At 30.4% G+C, this 16,272-nt stretch overlaps 2 protein-coding genes across 2 annotated transcripts; one reads left to right on the forward strand and one right to left on the reverse strand.

Annotated features, from left to right (window-relative positions):
* Positions 1-3,554: 3,554 nt before the first annotated feature.
* Positions 3,555-9,182, reverse strand: LOAG_06875 (DNA ligase). The gene is made up of 16 exons (XM_020447269.1): positions 9,026-9,182; positions 8,628-8,684; positions 8,094-8,274; positions 7,855-8,013; positions 7,403-7,574; positions 7,051-7,123; positions 6,888-6,973; positions 6,525-6,640; positions 6,041-6,244; positions 5,666-5,794; positions 5,355-5,525; positions 4,947-5,099; positions 4,780-4,851; positions 4,306-4,431; positions 4,038-4,130; positions 3,555-3,911 (listed from the first exon to the last, which is right to left on the reverse strand). Exons 1-16 carry the CDS (start codon positions 9,142-9,144, stop codon positions 3,825-3,827), a joined length of 1,998 nt encoding a protein of 665 aa, XP_020302483.1. The 5' UTR covers positions 9,145-9,182; the 3' UTR covers positions 3,555-3,824.
* A 2,866-nt stretch (positions 9,183-12,048) lies between these two features.
* Positions 12,049-15,391, forward strand: LOAG_06876 (hypothetical protein; the record flags this gene model as incomplete). The annotated part of the gene is made up of 8 exons (XM_003142412.1): positions 12,049-12,092; positions 12,363-12,436; positions 12,524-12,641; positions 12,857-12,960; positions 13,848-13,994; positions 14,301-14,476; positions 14,764-14,960; positions 15,175-15,391. 8 exons carry the CDS (start codon positions 12,049-12,051, stop codon positions 15,389-15,391), a joined length of 1,077 nt encoding a protein of 358 aa, XP_003142460.1.
* Positions 15,392-16,272: the final 881 nt, after the last annotated feature.

Raw genomic sequence — 16,272 nt, forward strand, 5'->3', positions numbered from 1 at the left:
GTTGTTGCAACATATCTACTACACTTTGATCACTGAAATTTAATTTAATTATACAATTAAGCATTCATAATTTAATTATACAATTAAGCATTCATAATTTAATTATGCAATTAAGCATTCATAATTTAATTATACAATTAAGCATTCATAATTTAATTATGCAATTAAGCATTCATGATTTAATTATACAATTAAGCATTCATAATTTAATTATGCAATTAAGCATTCATAATTTAATTATGCAATCAAGCATTCATGATTTAATTTGCATTCATAAGTCGTTAAAGTTTTAATTTCAAATTGACATTTGAAATATAAATATGCAATAACCAATTTTTTGTACATTTTCAACAAATTTATCTTAAATTATTTCATTTTATTTAAAATAATTCAATATATATGACTTTCCAAATAATTTTTTCTTTTTTTGCTTTATTTTTTGTATTTTGCTAAATTAATTAATTAATAATCGTTTTTATATCAATGAATTAATTGTAATTAGAAATTTTTGAAATAATTTACTTTCAAATTAATTTCAAAAATTATTCAATGATCAATAATATTAGTAACTTTGTTCTGTGTGAATTAGATTTTGTGGAATTTGTTTGAAATGTTTGTTGACTTTCACTTAGTTGACTGAATGACATCGTAGGTGGTGATAGTAAGAAGCTCTTTTCATTGCTAAAATTGTCTTTTATCAAATATGTCAAAAAATTTTTTATTAAAATTATTTCAATTATAAATTTGATAGAATAAAATCATTTGATTTTTTTGCAAAGATTATTAAAATCAAAGATTGAAAATCATTTTTTTTCCTTTGTTTTTCTTGTCGATAAGAATTGAAAAATACTATGAATATCGGAAGATTATGAGATATCGAGATATTAGAGAACATTAGCAATATTTTGGGTTACTTATTATCAAACTTATCAAACATATGGGTGATCGATAATGAATATAAAAATTTGAATATAAAAATAATGAATATAAAAATTTTAGAAATATCATAATCAAAAAAAAAAACAACACACACACAGGAATTAAGATTTTGAATTTGGAATGATAAGATCTTATCTGATATGCAAAGATTGTTCAAGTTAATCGAGTAAAGTATTAGCCTAGTAGGCTATCATAATTATATTTATTTATATTACTCAAAAAAATTTGAACAAGTTATAGCTGATAAGATTTAATCCTTAACATTTAGCCTAGTAAAAATTACTAGCAAACCTTTAGGGTATATTATTATTATTATCATTATTAAAAATTTATCAAACACATCAAATGTATTCGTAGTTTTAAAAAATAAAAAATATAAGTAAAATACACTTTTTCAAACAAATTTTATATTTGATCGAAAGATATTCTTTATCATCCATTTTATAAATTCTGAAATAAATCAAATCATTATCATATGATAATTCGAATCATTATCATATGATAATCATATGATAATTCGACAGCGAACTGTGTCATTTTTTAGTTTTTAAATTAAAATAAAACGAAATAAATAAATTCATTCAAGTGATTATTATCATTGCTAATAAAAATTACTGCTCATTGTAATCAAAATAACAGGAATATAAATGAATCAATTATACGAAAAGATTTATCAATTCCCGTGCTAATTAATTTATCAGTTCCTGTATTTACTAATTTATCAATTCCTGCGCTTATTAATTTATCAATTCCTGTGTTTATCAATTTATCACTTCCTGTGCTTAACAATTTATCAGTTCCTATGCTTATTGCATTTGGGTGGTTAAGGCGGATAACCAGGTGAACATGCAATCTGTCCAGGTTAACCTTTTTTGATTGAGTCAAAAATAAATACATAAAATTGATTATTGTTAAAATGGCATTTTCTATGTTATTTTAAAATTTCTACTGCAAACCATTCATTATCATTGCTTATTTCAAAGATTTTCATTTTAAATTTTGAATTAAGTTTTAACAAATGTCTGTATCGAAAAAAAAATAAATTTCCAATTTTCAATAGGAATTAAAAATTGAAGCTTTGTTTATGTGCAAATAATTTGGTGGCTAAAAAGAGATGTAAAAAAAAGATTTGTCAAAATAAGCAATAAATTTGTTTTTATCTCATTACTGTTGTACTATAATTGTTAAGAAGATTATTAAAAATTGTATTTTAAAGAATAGATAAGAAAATGGTATTAAATGAATTAGGTTATAAATTTAAATGAGGAAATTTAAATGAGAAAATTAAAAATTTCAATTTAAATGAGAAAACCATGCACGCTCGAACAGAAACTGCAAAATGAATCGAATTATGAAATAAGCTTGTCTTTAATACTATCCTTTTCTGTTTCTTTTTTTTTCCATAATAAATGGTAAACTTTTAAATTTAAATTTTAAATTGAATTTTCAATTTTATGAAATATATGTTTGAATCATTTTGGTTTGATGATTTCGATACATTTTTTTTTTTGTTACCTTATTTTTTCGGGTTAAAATTTACGCAGGAAAAAGAAACTTTGATACATTGAAAATGTTGAAATTTGTAATGAAATTCCCGAAAATGAAAATAGAGTTTAACATTTGTTTGCTATAAAAAGAAAAAAGAAAGAAAAAAGGGTATATTTGAGTGATTTTGTTTTGCTTCCTAAAATCAAAAAATGATGTAACAATTCAATTTTTCACTTTCTCTTCCTTCTTCTTTCTCACTACTGCACTTTAAAATAATGTTTATTTGTCAGCTTTTACAGTATTCCAAAAAAAAACTGATTTGACAGAACTGAAATAGAACAATAATCATTTCAAATATATCAATTCAAATTAAATAAAGTAAAATATTATATCATACTGTGTAAAACTTATTGATTCAAATTGTTACAGAGCAAATGACAATTTATCTACTAACTGAAATGCTTATCATATTCAGCTTCCTCATAGTGATAATGAGGTCATATCACTGAAACTGCAACTACGCTTGGTAGAACATGTCTCCAGAATGGAATCACCCTAAGATTATGCTTTATAGTGAGATACGTCACTCGTTTCCGAAATAAATGAGCTCCAAAAATGAGATACAAGGATGTCCTGGAATAAAATACCTGTTTTGGTCATATAGACTACCATCAATGGTTCAATTCTGGTTATTCAACTTATAACACCGATATGATTGCTTTCGATAGTGATATATTAAATAAATGAGCGAAATTGATAGTGCTGATAGGTTACCATTCATTGCTCATTAAGTTATTTTATTATTTCATAAGTTATTTCAAATAATTTCATCAAATTTCCAGCAAACGGTTTCATCAAATTATTATTGTCATAGCTGGAAATATTCCATTCAGCTGATTTTGCATAAATTTTTATTTTATTTTATTCATTTATTTTTTTGTTTGTTTATCCATATGTTATGTAAGTGAATATGTCAAGAACTTCGACTGAATGAAGTTTCTAGATAACAATTGGAAAACGACCAATTTTTTAAATGCAAAGGTGTGTCGCGCAAAGCATCACAAAAGAGCAAGATTTATTTGCAACAAAAAATTTCAAGAATGTCAAAAATCAAGAAAAAAAAAGTGCGGAAGGATTCGGGAAAGTGTCTGCCGACAATTAATGAATCATTGAAGAAGTAAACATTAAGGGTCACTAGGTGATAAAAAGTTTCCGAGGATAATGGAACGAAAAATAGACACACAAATATATTTTACCCTTCATCGCTCATTACTTTCTTCTTAACATCTGCTCATCTTCCTTGTGCATAGTTCACAATAATACTCTTGAGAATGATATGCTTGATCACTAGCCATGAAAAATGTAACATCACCTAACCACATCAGAAAACGAGTAAATCAATAGTAATCATCATTATTATCATCATTAGCACCATTTGCTCCTTTATTTTTGATCTGTTCTTGATTATTATACATATCCGCTATCTGAAATCACAAAAGAATCTGTAAGCATCTTATTACATTCATTAAACTATAAGGAAAACCAACTTCTAGAAGGGAGATAATATCACAGAAAGGCTTCATCTTTTTTCTTTTGCTTTCAAGGCAAACCTGCTGTGAAGTAGTAGCTTCCTCCGGTGTTTTATCAGTACGCATTCGAATGTATCGAGGAAATCGCAGGGAAATTCCCTTTTCCTGATCTACCTCAAAAAGAAAATATCTTGAAAAATATCTCCTTAAATGCGAAAACTTTTGCCTTCCAAACAAATAATCGACATAATCATTGGGAAAGCCAGATCTATGCATAGTAGTGCACATACAGCTCATACTAAAGTTTTCTTTTCTTAAAAGAATAATCTGAAATGATTTTGAAACTCACGATTCCTCTGGCAGCAAAATGTTTAGGAGATATCGACAAATCAGCTGCTTTCACTTCCCAAACAATTTTCGGATCAAACCACACATCTGGTTTCAACGAGCTATCGTAAGAATAATAAGGACGAGCCTGAAACAATAATAATAAATGATGACTCGGCAAAATACGTGCACAAAATACTAAAATCCTTGCTTCCTCAACAGTTCTGACGTTGAAAGGCTTTCATCTATTTGAACAGCATAAAACAGTACGTAATACTCGCCAAATAAAATGTCCAACGTTTTGTATTGGATGTTTAAAAACAATAAAAAGTGTTTAGATTTGTTGGTTGATATTTACTGACTTATATAATTTGTTAAAAATTGTTTATTTGGATATAACAAAACATTCCAAGAAGATATGAAGTATGAACTACCTATTTAAAAGTAAGTATTCAACATATATGTGTATTTAAAATAGCTCCTTGAAAATTTCAACCTTTTCGATCCTGAGTTCTTCAAAGTATTGGTGTTGCTGGCGAAGATCATCGTCAGTCAAACCTGTGCCAATCTAAACAAAAAATTTAGGGAACTGAAATAGCAATTTTTTAGTTCAAATAAAAGATTTAAGAAAAAAAAACGATGCATCAGAAAAACCGGTAATACCTTGCAAATACTTTCATATTCTTCGTTTATTGGATTATAGCATGCCAGTAGGTAACCACCATAGACACCCGTTCTTTTACCCGTACCAAAGAATGCACCAATAACGGTGAGATCAAGGGTATCTCCAATTGTGTCCAAATAATCCTTTTTAAGCTGTAATTAAGTGTTAAGTACTTTATGTCGAAAAAAGACAATGTATACCGGACAGGCTTCATTGAGACATACAAAATTTTTAAAGATAAATACTCTTCTAGTGAGCTTACTTTGCAATATCACAACATATTAAATGTGAATACGACCCTACTGTCTCAAGATACAATACTTTTCATGAATATCAAAGCCACGGATAAAAAAAAAAGGTATATAGCAATTAAAATTTTCCAGTTGAACGGTAAAACTTGCAAAAACCTTTAGCCAACTGCGTGACCGTTTTGCTATTTCATAGGTAGCATCACAATCAAGCGTTTTGATCATAAGTCCTTCGCAGTTACCCTTTATGGCATCATCCAGAAATTCGGAAATTTGTTCCGTGTCTTCCGTATCTTTGGACGCAACAAATCCACAAATACCTCCCACTTCCTAATCAAGAATAAAAACATGAAAAATCCCGTACGACTTATCCTCTCAAGAGGAAAATCAAATTTATAATTCTAAACGGTAATACCAATAGTGTTTCTAATTCATATAACGGAACCTTATTTATTTTAATTAATAACGACCTTAAAATGTTGCCGCAATATTTCTCGTCGCTTTCGATATGGAGATTTCGTTAGTGATTGGCCGTTCCAAAATAGTAGGTCGAATATAAATACATGGACTTTAACTTTAATTTCACTATCACCCACATTCTGAAGAAAAAGGAAAGTGAAAGATGCACAAGAATATTAATGTAGTTTAAAATTCGTGTTTCACCTCTGATCAGTGATGAGATAAAAATGGATTAACAGCAATGTTTTTAATTAACAGCAATGTAGTTAGTCCTAGAGGATACAAAATATACGATACATAATATAAGTACAACTCAATTATTTGAACGAAAAAATATGAAAAAATCAATTTTAGATTAACAGAATGAGAATGTTTAACTCAAATACCTTCCTCTTCCTCGTAGAAAGAATCTGGAAAGGTAAAATTGTTTCATGTACTGGATCAAATGCAACAATTTCCGAATCAATAATGAAAGATGTCGTTTCTTCATCCATAATCTGCTTTAGTTGTTCTCTCACATCCGGATATTTGTCAGTATTGTTTTCTTGATTTCGACTAAATATTTTAATGCCAGATGAATCATAGTGTATCTGCAAAGAAATCGGAAAACATAACTTAGTTTCCCTTCACAGATATTTCGAATTAAAGTGTCACGATTTGACATCAAATCGACAACAAATTATCACGACAAAGAACTGACATTGTTCTCCGAGTTTATGTCTTGCTGGAGTGGAACAGTGCCAAAAAGACAAGCCCGTGAATAACATGAATAGAATATTGCATATAATAAATTAACTCCCAAAAACTGAATTAAAGAAATAACATTAAGTAATAATTAATGCATTCTACGACTGAAAAAGCTATTCTTACTTGAGCTCTTTCACCGTCGTATTTAAATTCGCAAGCGAAGACAGAATCGCCGAAACGTTTCAGTACTTCATCGATTCCTTTTGTCGGATGCGCTAACATTGGTTTTACAGGTATACCTTACCAAATAAATTAATTTAAGAACAAAAGTATAAAAGGGAAAAATACAAGTAGATTTTATGAAGTTCATATAAGAACTCGAGAATATGTCTACTTGCCAGTGAAGCGACAAATCCAGATTTCATAAATTAGTTATGAAAGAAGTTACAACAATAGCAGTAAAGATTATGGAGATACATAATAACAAAGCTGAATTTTCCGGCAACTTGATATGTTTACCCATGCTTTGTTTTATAAGCAATTTACCTGGTGTGATTTTGCATTTTTCTGGCAACTTTGACAGACCATCACTAAGCACCGCTTCAATTACTTTTTCATAATCTGGACATTCGCTAAAAGCAAAACGGAGTCATTCAAATGAGAAAATGCTAGAGTACCAGCATTCAATGATCAAGAATTGAAATTTTACCTGTATGTACTCTTCAGCAATAAGATATCCTCGGCTTGTCGTTCTTTCATTTTTTCACAGTTCAGTTTTTCACCTTAATGTAATGAAAACGTGGAGACAAAAAAATTTGAAAAGGTAAGAGCTTAAAAGGCATAAGTTTCGAGATAGTTTCCAAGAAGTTTAGAAATTTAACCTAAATGGATGCTTCATTTTCTGTAGGAAGTCTTTATCTAATGTTGTAATAAAATGTTAGAACTGTGTTATTATCACACACTGAAATTCAAAAATTTCATAGATGACTGGATAAACGCTATGAACCACAAGAACTACTTGGCTTCACACTTATGAAGCGCTTAATTTATAACTAACTGACCACTTTTTTTAGCTTCAAAATTAGTGAATGCGTTTGCAAGAGCTACAAGTATTGACTGCTCTGCCAAACCGATTCGCAGTTTTCCGCTCAGACTTCTTATCAGATAACGAGCTTCACAGTCACGACACGAAACCAGGAGTGATTTGATCATATCCACTTTTTTGTTCATTGCCTGAAATCCGACAAAATAAGAAAATAAGAAGTAAAGTAGAACGACAGATAGCTTGTTATTGACAGCACAACGAAATTCATTATTTTCACAAATTAAGTTCGCAAGATGCTGAGTGCAATGGTTCTCCAAAATAAGCTGGGATATTAATGAATCTTCGCAAGAAATCTAAAATGTGAACATGGAATTCCGAATCTTTCTTAACAAACTCGTTAAACGTTAAATTAGCTATAATTGTCAGGGTGAAACTCCCACTTATATACTTTAATATATAAGTGCTTACCATATGTCCGGAAGTTTTTGCCATATCCTGTAATTTATGAAAAACTGAAGTTACGGTAAGAGGAGCTGGTGTGAACAAAATGCGTTGATTACTTCGACTCATCTGCGCAACCAAACCCAAATCCCCTTTTTGATTCAAGTCTTCCCTCAGTTTATCAATCTGAAACATATGCTTTCATAATTTGAAACAAAATGATGGATTAGAGTTACAAATTCTAAATAAGATAAAACATAAAATACCTTACGACCAGTTGCCTGGGCGATAGCTTTCATTAAAGCTCCTTCAGCAATCCCCAACTCCATTCCTTCATATGTTGGGCCAAGTTTATTTACACACAAATAAACACATATTGCCAGTTCGTTTGGCGTTCGTTCTATCACTTTTCCAAAAAAATTGGCCAATATTTTGATTATTTCCAGCCTGGAAAACAAGGCAAAGAAATACTTTGCACGTGAAAAATAACCTTTTAGATTTATACCGCGTAAACTTTGCACTGCGGAAATGGTTAAGTGAAAAAATCTGGTCAACTCCTTCCAAATTCTCTTACTTCACCCTTTCTGTCCTATTAATTATGACGTTTACAGTTGTCATGAACTAAAGTCGTTCCTCACGGTGTACATCAAATGAATATGTGATTACTACTTATGCATACTTGATATGAAATGAACAAATATCAACGATAAAAACTGAACCCATGATGATGAAGAGAATCGAAAGAATAAATCTATCAGTCTGCTAAGAGAAATGCAAAATTTGAAAAAAAAAGAGCTAACCGTGATGATGTGGCTTCAATGTCTTCGAATGTCTTTGCCAAGCAAAGATATGGTATTCTAAAAAACAATTTTTTGTCCATAGTATCCTCAAATTTCGTAATAGTATTGAAAGATTTTTCTGTCTAGTCAAATTCCGAACAAAAAAACACACTGTCACATTAACAAATAATAAAAATTTGAGGATTACAATACTGATCAAATAACATTAGGAATGATGCAGACTAAAACGAACCGGAACGATGTGAAATGTTAAACTCTGAACAAAAAAAAAAAAAACATTATGAAGTTTTGCTAGAACTGTAGCAAAAAAAAAGAAAAACAAATGGCTCAGAAGATATAAAGCGCCTGGATTATTATAACTAAAAGGAAACATTCCAACAAAAACAAATAGGACCTACTTTTCTCCTGATTTCCAATCATCCTTGGCGTTTCGTGGTGCTTCTACCAATTCACTGAACATCCCGCGTATCTGCTTACATCCAATCACTACACGTCCTATTCTGTGGAAATATTGCATGCAATAAGAATGGTAATAAACAAAGTTTTAGTAGCCATAGTGTATGTAACTCCAAATGAAATACACAAGCCGATGTGACATATTCAAAAGAGCAAAGTCTGAAATTTGATTTCGAAATATTAAATAAATGTCACAGAATGCTAGATTAGTGTTTCGCCTTCTACAAAATGTCAGACTAGTATTTCCCCTTTCACAAAATGCTAGGCTTGTATTTCTTCTCTCACAAAATGCTAGGCCTGTACTTTTCCTTTCACAAAATGCTAGGCTCGCATTCCTCCTTCCATTAAATGCTAGATTAGTGTTTCGCCTCTCACAAAAAGCTAGGCTTATTTCCTCTTCGTCCTATTCCAACGATTTTAAAATAACCAAACCCGAAACATGAAAATGAAAATTATTGCTTCCCATCCTGATTCACAGATCGGAGCGTAATAAGGAGATGCAACATTGCATAATAGACGCAGAGTGAATAGGATAGTATATGGATGTGAGAGAGTGTGAAGTTGCTAAGGTCTGGAAAAAGTGGTGTATTCAATTGATAAACAGAGAGATAGAGTTCAGAGAAAGGATGTTATTTGAGAAAAGAGAATTAGAAAGGTAAGTTGGATATGCCGATAATAGAATGGTAGGAATAGTTGGAGGATGAGAGAGAGAGAGAGAGAGAGGAAGGAGGGTAGGGATTTTGGTTATTGTGGAAATGGCGGGAGAATGAGTTTAAGGGAGATTTAGGATGCAATCTCTGATCGGGAGAGGTGTGCCGGGATGTGCGGGACATGCGGGTGAAAAGCAATGCTTGGGAACTGGTAGCTTTCGCGGGCGGTATTTTAAAATGAAATTTTATGAGGCATACTGACCTGTATTACTTGTTTGCTCGCTTCTGACCTATGAGATAGGACCAATTTCACTGACTTGAGAGATAGAAGGACCAACGCTACTGACCTATGGGATAGAAGGACCAATGCTACTGACCTATGGGATAGAAGGACCAATGCTACTGACCTATGGGATAGAAGGACTAATGCTACTGACCGATGAAATAGAAGGACCAATGTTGCTGACCGATCATCCTGCTCTGATGATGCTGAAGTGAGTTCCGTTATTCGTGCTCCTAATGATATTGCTGCAAATTTGGTAAATATGGCTTTTTCCTCTGACATTATCGCAGCAACCAACAAATAACTTCGAAAATGTGTTGAAAATGGAAGAAATGCGAGAAAGGTATTATTTACTGACTTGTAGCCATATGATTATGATGACCATCGGAAGTCTAATTCTTGGATGTCTTTTGTTTTCTTGCTCTATCATTGTATGTAGTTTACTTTGAAATACTGGATAAAAGAGTCATCGTATGGTTGCATGGAATGAATGCGAAAACAGTTTCAACTTAGTTGTCTAAATTGAAATGTCGTGCAAATCGAGTGATACTTTCTGAAAACAATGAACAAAAATGATGAAAAGCGAAATGGAAAAAGAAAAGAAAAAAAGATCCACTGAGTAAATATATTATTTTTACTCTGAAAAAAAAAGATTATCGTTGCGTCGTAATTGTTCTTACCTGTTACTTTTTTTTCCACTAATCTTGTAAAGTTTACTAAATTTGAAGCACATTAAAGGTAGGAAGCGAAAATTTTTTGTTTCAAAATGAATCATAAAATCTTCCACAGTATCCGGTCACTAAAGTTCTTCATTTGAAGATAAAATTTCCTAGAGTTCGGAAAGCTGCTATTGGCAACTTGAAAAGCTTAAAGGTTGTGAAATTCTAAAGCAAAGTCATTTGTGCATAACGTTAAGTCTTTTATTTATCATTCACAGCATAACACTTAAAAGTACTTCTTTGTCCCACCATTAAATTCACTTCTTAGAGAGGTAGTATCCACAACATCCATAACTTGTAATCTACACCAAGGAATTTCACCATTTCCTTTAGTAGTTAATATCATCTAGCAAAATCTACGATGATCATTGATCGCATTTACTACATGTTAGACAATGTGACAGTCGCAGTTTTCACCGTATTGATATAATTATTCTTAAAGGACGAGATGAACTTCTCACACTGTCTCCTTTACAACAACTGAACTTTGTGCTGATTGGAGATACTTTAAAAGTGCTAGTTACAGTTCCATCGGTGATAGTTTTGTACTACTTTTTAGCACCATATTATCCATGTTGTCGAAAATTTCAGATCTTCCATTGCGATGTAATATCGTTCCTTAAATTAAAATTCAGCATACCATATATGCTGCAAACTGCAATTAAGAGTAACTTCCAGCTAAATAATTATCCGATATCCGAGTTACCTTTGCAATACGGCGATACATTCCCTTCGTAAGTGTTGTTTTTCATATTCAAAAAAAAATACTTCTACATACCTAAAAAATATTTATAAACCAGACTTAATTTTGATGCCTAATATGAGTTTTTAATATGATTTTGATGCCTAATACTCATATCTTTATATGAGACATGATATGAGCTTGTCTTGAATATGAAGAGGTAGATATAATCAATAGTGGTGCAGTTGTTGCAAATGAAAATTTTGCTCCCTGATAGGTAAATGTGGACTATAAGATGATTAATTTTGTTGCAAATCTTCATAACTTATTGCTTATTACTCAAGACTCGGTTGCTTTTAACTTTAAACTTCTAACTATAGCTTTCGAGTTGAAATTGTTTTAGCAGGAATACTCGTACGTAAGTTCTTCGTTCTGGAAGCTCGAGATATCTTCTTTTTTTTTCTTCTGTCAAAAGCAATCAATAATGCTCTGTTTGTTTTGATGTAACTCAAATTAATTAGTTCTAAACATTGGAAATTTTTGTAATTTCCTAGCATTTGATTGTAATTTTAGCTAATTTCAAAAAAGAGAATTTGTTAAAATTATTTCCAATTATGCATAGGTGACAACGATGACATCGAATTCCACGTCGGAATCATCCAATTTCTGCTGGAGGTGCGAGCAAATTGGAAAAAAAAAACATGCTGAATTATTACATCAATACATTTAAAATTCAATTAGCTTCCTTCTTTCGAACTGTAAATTAATTTAAAAGAAAATCATGAAGGTAAGAAGGTTTTTGAAATATTGCAAGAGTTGCGCGAAGAAAAATACTGGGAAGGTAATCTTTAAAAAAAGAGAAAAAAAGTTGTAACATCGTAACTTAGTAAATAGACGGATTAAAAAAGAGCCTAGTTTCAAGAATAATTTGTAATCATCATTTAGATCATCGACGAAAGATCCTCAATCATCGGAACACTTGAATGAAGGTGCACGTCCAGTATTCTCAAAACATCTTGGTACGAATTCAAATACACTCAAAATAGACAGTTCCACTAATTTATATTTCCAAAAAAAAAAGATTTTTTTTTCTGCTCATTTTTTAGTGGTAACAAATGATGGCATTCGAGATTTTATACCTGAATATATACGTGAGAAATTTGGTGAATCAATTGAGCCAAATCAATGCACAATTAAAGCAATTTACAAAGCTGATACAAAGAAGTAGTTTATTATGTGAAATTTGAATTTTATAAAATTCAAGGAAAAATTTTCAATTCACTTTTTCATGTTCAGTTTTTCTTTTTCTTGCTTAATCATTCGTTCAAAATAATTGACTTCAAACAATTTGCATATGTCAGAATATGGACACACACACATACACACACAAACATACACACATACATACACACATTTTAATCATGTCAAAAAACGTTCAGGTTATTTTACACATTCATATTGAGTTGGTACAAAAATGAAGCGTATGTGACCACTGATAGTAGTGGTATAGCAATTTCGAAATCTAAAAAATCGCTCATAAATGGTATGCAAACATGAAATTAATAATGTATCTTGGATATTAGTGTTGCATATGATCGATTCATGTTTTCAGCAGGTGGAATAGTTTCGTTGTTTACTTTCCAATCAACATAGATCACTTGAATTTCACTCCAAGTTAACCGATAATTTAATGTCTATTTAGTTATCGATTAACTTCTTTTGACACTTGTAAAACTCCAAGTTATTATTGATAAGGATTTTCTTTTTACCAGTATATTTATTAAATGAGTAAATCAAATCAAGATTTAATTATTGGTCAACTTGAAGTAAAATTCAAGTAATCTATCTTAACTATGAAATAAAAAATGAAATTGTTTGTGTTGCTAAGAATATGAGCCAATCGTATGATACTAATTCAGTATTTTAACATGACTAATTTCCTACCATATGTTTTTTAATTTTGGAAAATTAATTCCTAAAACAATTGTTTGTTTATTGAAGTATCCATTGGTCAATGAAAAATAAACTCCATTTTACATGCTCTTATCCAATAATGGATTGCTATTATGATTAATCGTATAGAGAGCATTTGTAGAGTTTAATGATACTGTCCATTTCTAATATGTGCATTCAAATCGAATAGGGGTCAATTACATTGTGCGTTAAACCTTCAAATTACTGTAACAGTATCAAGAACATAATCTAATCTTATCCTTTTTGTAGTACCATCGAGAAGTGAATTAAAAAAACAACGATTAATGCAAAGCCATGAAACAGCTGTTGAAATCTGTATGAAAAATAATTTTTTTTTTTTCTTCATTCTCTCTATCTGTTTCCTTCATTTCACTTAATTCATCCTTATTTGACTCTTCTCTTTCCTTAAAAAAAAAAAAAAAAAAAGAAATGATGACAAAGAAATCATACTTATAGCTCCAACAAAGAGTGAGCAAATCCGCCGTTGTGATGGACCATGCGGAAAGATGCGACCGGTTAAGGAGCTCCGGATTCATGGACGATGTGAGCATGCAATCTGCCAGCATTGTACCATTAATGCACCAATGATTGAAAATGCTGATGGTAAGTTTTTCGATAAATTATTAAAATTTAAAGAAAATGGAAATTGTTCATTTTTTGAAATTTGCTACTTTTTTTTTTGAAATTTCCAAGCATATTTTGAAATTTATTTTTCCTTCTTTTTTTTTTCTTGCAATTTTCAAGCACAAACTTGACAAAGTCCATTTAATTGCAATTAAGATAAATTTGAATCACTTATTCATTAATATATTTTGAAAATTAGAAAACGGACGATATAAAATATCAATCGCAAAAGAAAAAAAAGAATCATGAGAATAATTGAAGTGAAGGTGTTTTTGATGATTTCAGGTACCATAGGATGTTGCAATGAAGAATGTTTTGCAACTAATTTAGCAGCAGTTTGTCCAGATCCAACCTTACGGCATAAATATTTCCAAAAAATTATTGAAAACAAAATAAACGAAATCATAGCAACAGGTGACGAAAATCAAGATTATAATATGAAGCGATTGCAACAAGTCAAGGTATTAGAGTTGAAAAATTTTTTGGAAATGCAAAAAATGCTATCAAACTTGTTTCATCAATCCATTATGCCGAATAACAAGTATCAAATAAACATCATTAAAATTCATCCTTAATTTAAGAATCATTAAAAGTGTAGTTGGAATATGAGGAATATTTAAGGTGTTTCATAAAACTTTAACTGAAGATTAAAATTATGAAAATTTGAAACAATAATTGATGATCATAACCATACATCACTTTTCAGTTATCATTTCTGTTATCAATCAATTATCATTTCTGTTTGCAGGAGTTGACATCTCCATCTCAAACTTCATCAATAAGCAAATCGAGCAAAATGAAACAAAGCCTGGAAGAGCTATTATGCGTTAATATGCTTATTTTTGAAAAAGGTCCAATGGAAACAATTTGTCGACGTCGTTCTATCACTGAAATTAATTCCGCCAAATCTCTACGTAGCATTTTGCAATGGATTGTTGGCTATGGGTTTGCTTCATTTGCATACATTTTCTGATTATGATTACTCCCATTTGAAATTTTCATTTTTTCAATTAACTAACCAAATAACCCAATTCATAGCTCGCTTATTGCTTGCTATTTTCTTCAATAAATTAGCTAATAAAGGTTATGAAAAATTATGATTAATTATTTCTATTCTATCAATCATTCAAATCCAGGAATTTTATGAAGCTAATTTTAGGCAAAATCTTCATAAATGTCGCGTTTTCTTCAATTGCAATGGTAATGATGATGATTCAAAGTTTGATTTAAAACAATATGATAATTTGCAAGAAATTAACTTGAAACGATATGGTGATAAGAAAATTAGCACTTTTCCATCAATTAACGGAACGCTTAGTTTCGTTGTTGATTACACGAATCTTATTGGAGGAAATCCTATTTCACCATATATCTGATCAAAATCAGTAATTAAATACATCAGTAATTAAATACACCCTGTGAAAATGTAACATAAAAAGTTTACAGTTCATTTACAATCTCAAATAAATTTAACTCAACTATCTATATTCAAACAGAAATATTATTCATTCATTAAAGTTGACATTTGACATCAAAGGAACAATAAATATTGAAGTTCGCCAAATATTACTATCTTATCTATTACCGTACGAATAACATATCTTCTGGAACTAATCATTAATTAAATCCAGTAAAGGTTGTTGATCCCATTCCGATTCTGATGATGCTGTTATGAAAGAATGGGACAGAGTATTACTATTCAATTATAATATCGAGAAATTTTACTAGCTAAATTTACCTTACAATGACAGTTTATGAAAGTAGTAATTACTAATATTTGGATGATGAACTCTGATGACCTCCCAAAATGAAGTAAAATATAACTATCGGTCAAATTTTGAGTATGGTCACTTTAATTTTTGGTTAATTTTAACTTCAAAAAATGATTTAAAGCTTATTTGCTTGAAATCATTAAGCTGGTGTAGTTGCAATTGTCGTATATGCAATACATTTTACGTCATTTCTCATCAAGAAATAATTCATTGTAGTAAAAAATAAGAAAGTGTGATACATAAATGAAGTGATTTGTGATTATCAGTTAACTGATAAGGCATCCATTTATCAAACTTTCTTATCCTTCCAACATGCTTCAAATGCTAAAATTCAATAAAAATTGCTGACCATTGAGTTTTTTAACAATTCCTTGTAGAGTTCCTATGATGATCTAACTAATATCAATGGCTACTTTCAATTGGTCATTGTTAATCGTTAATCACTATGCTCTTCATCTTCAAGACTGTTTCTATTTCGCAAAACT

Source organism: Loa loa (assembly GCF_000183805.2).
Source record: "Loa loa unplaced genomic scaffold supercont3.232, whole genome shotgun sequence".
In the NCBI taxonomy this organism is placed as follows: Eukaryota; Metazoa; Nematoda; class Chromadorea; order Rhabditida; family Onchocercidae; genus Loa; species Loa loa.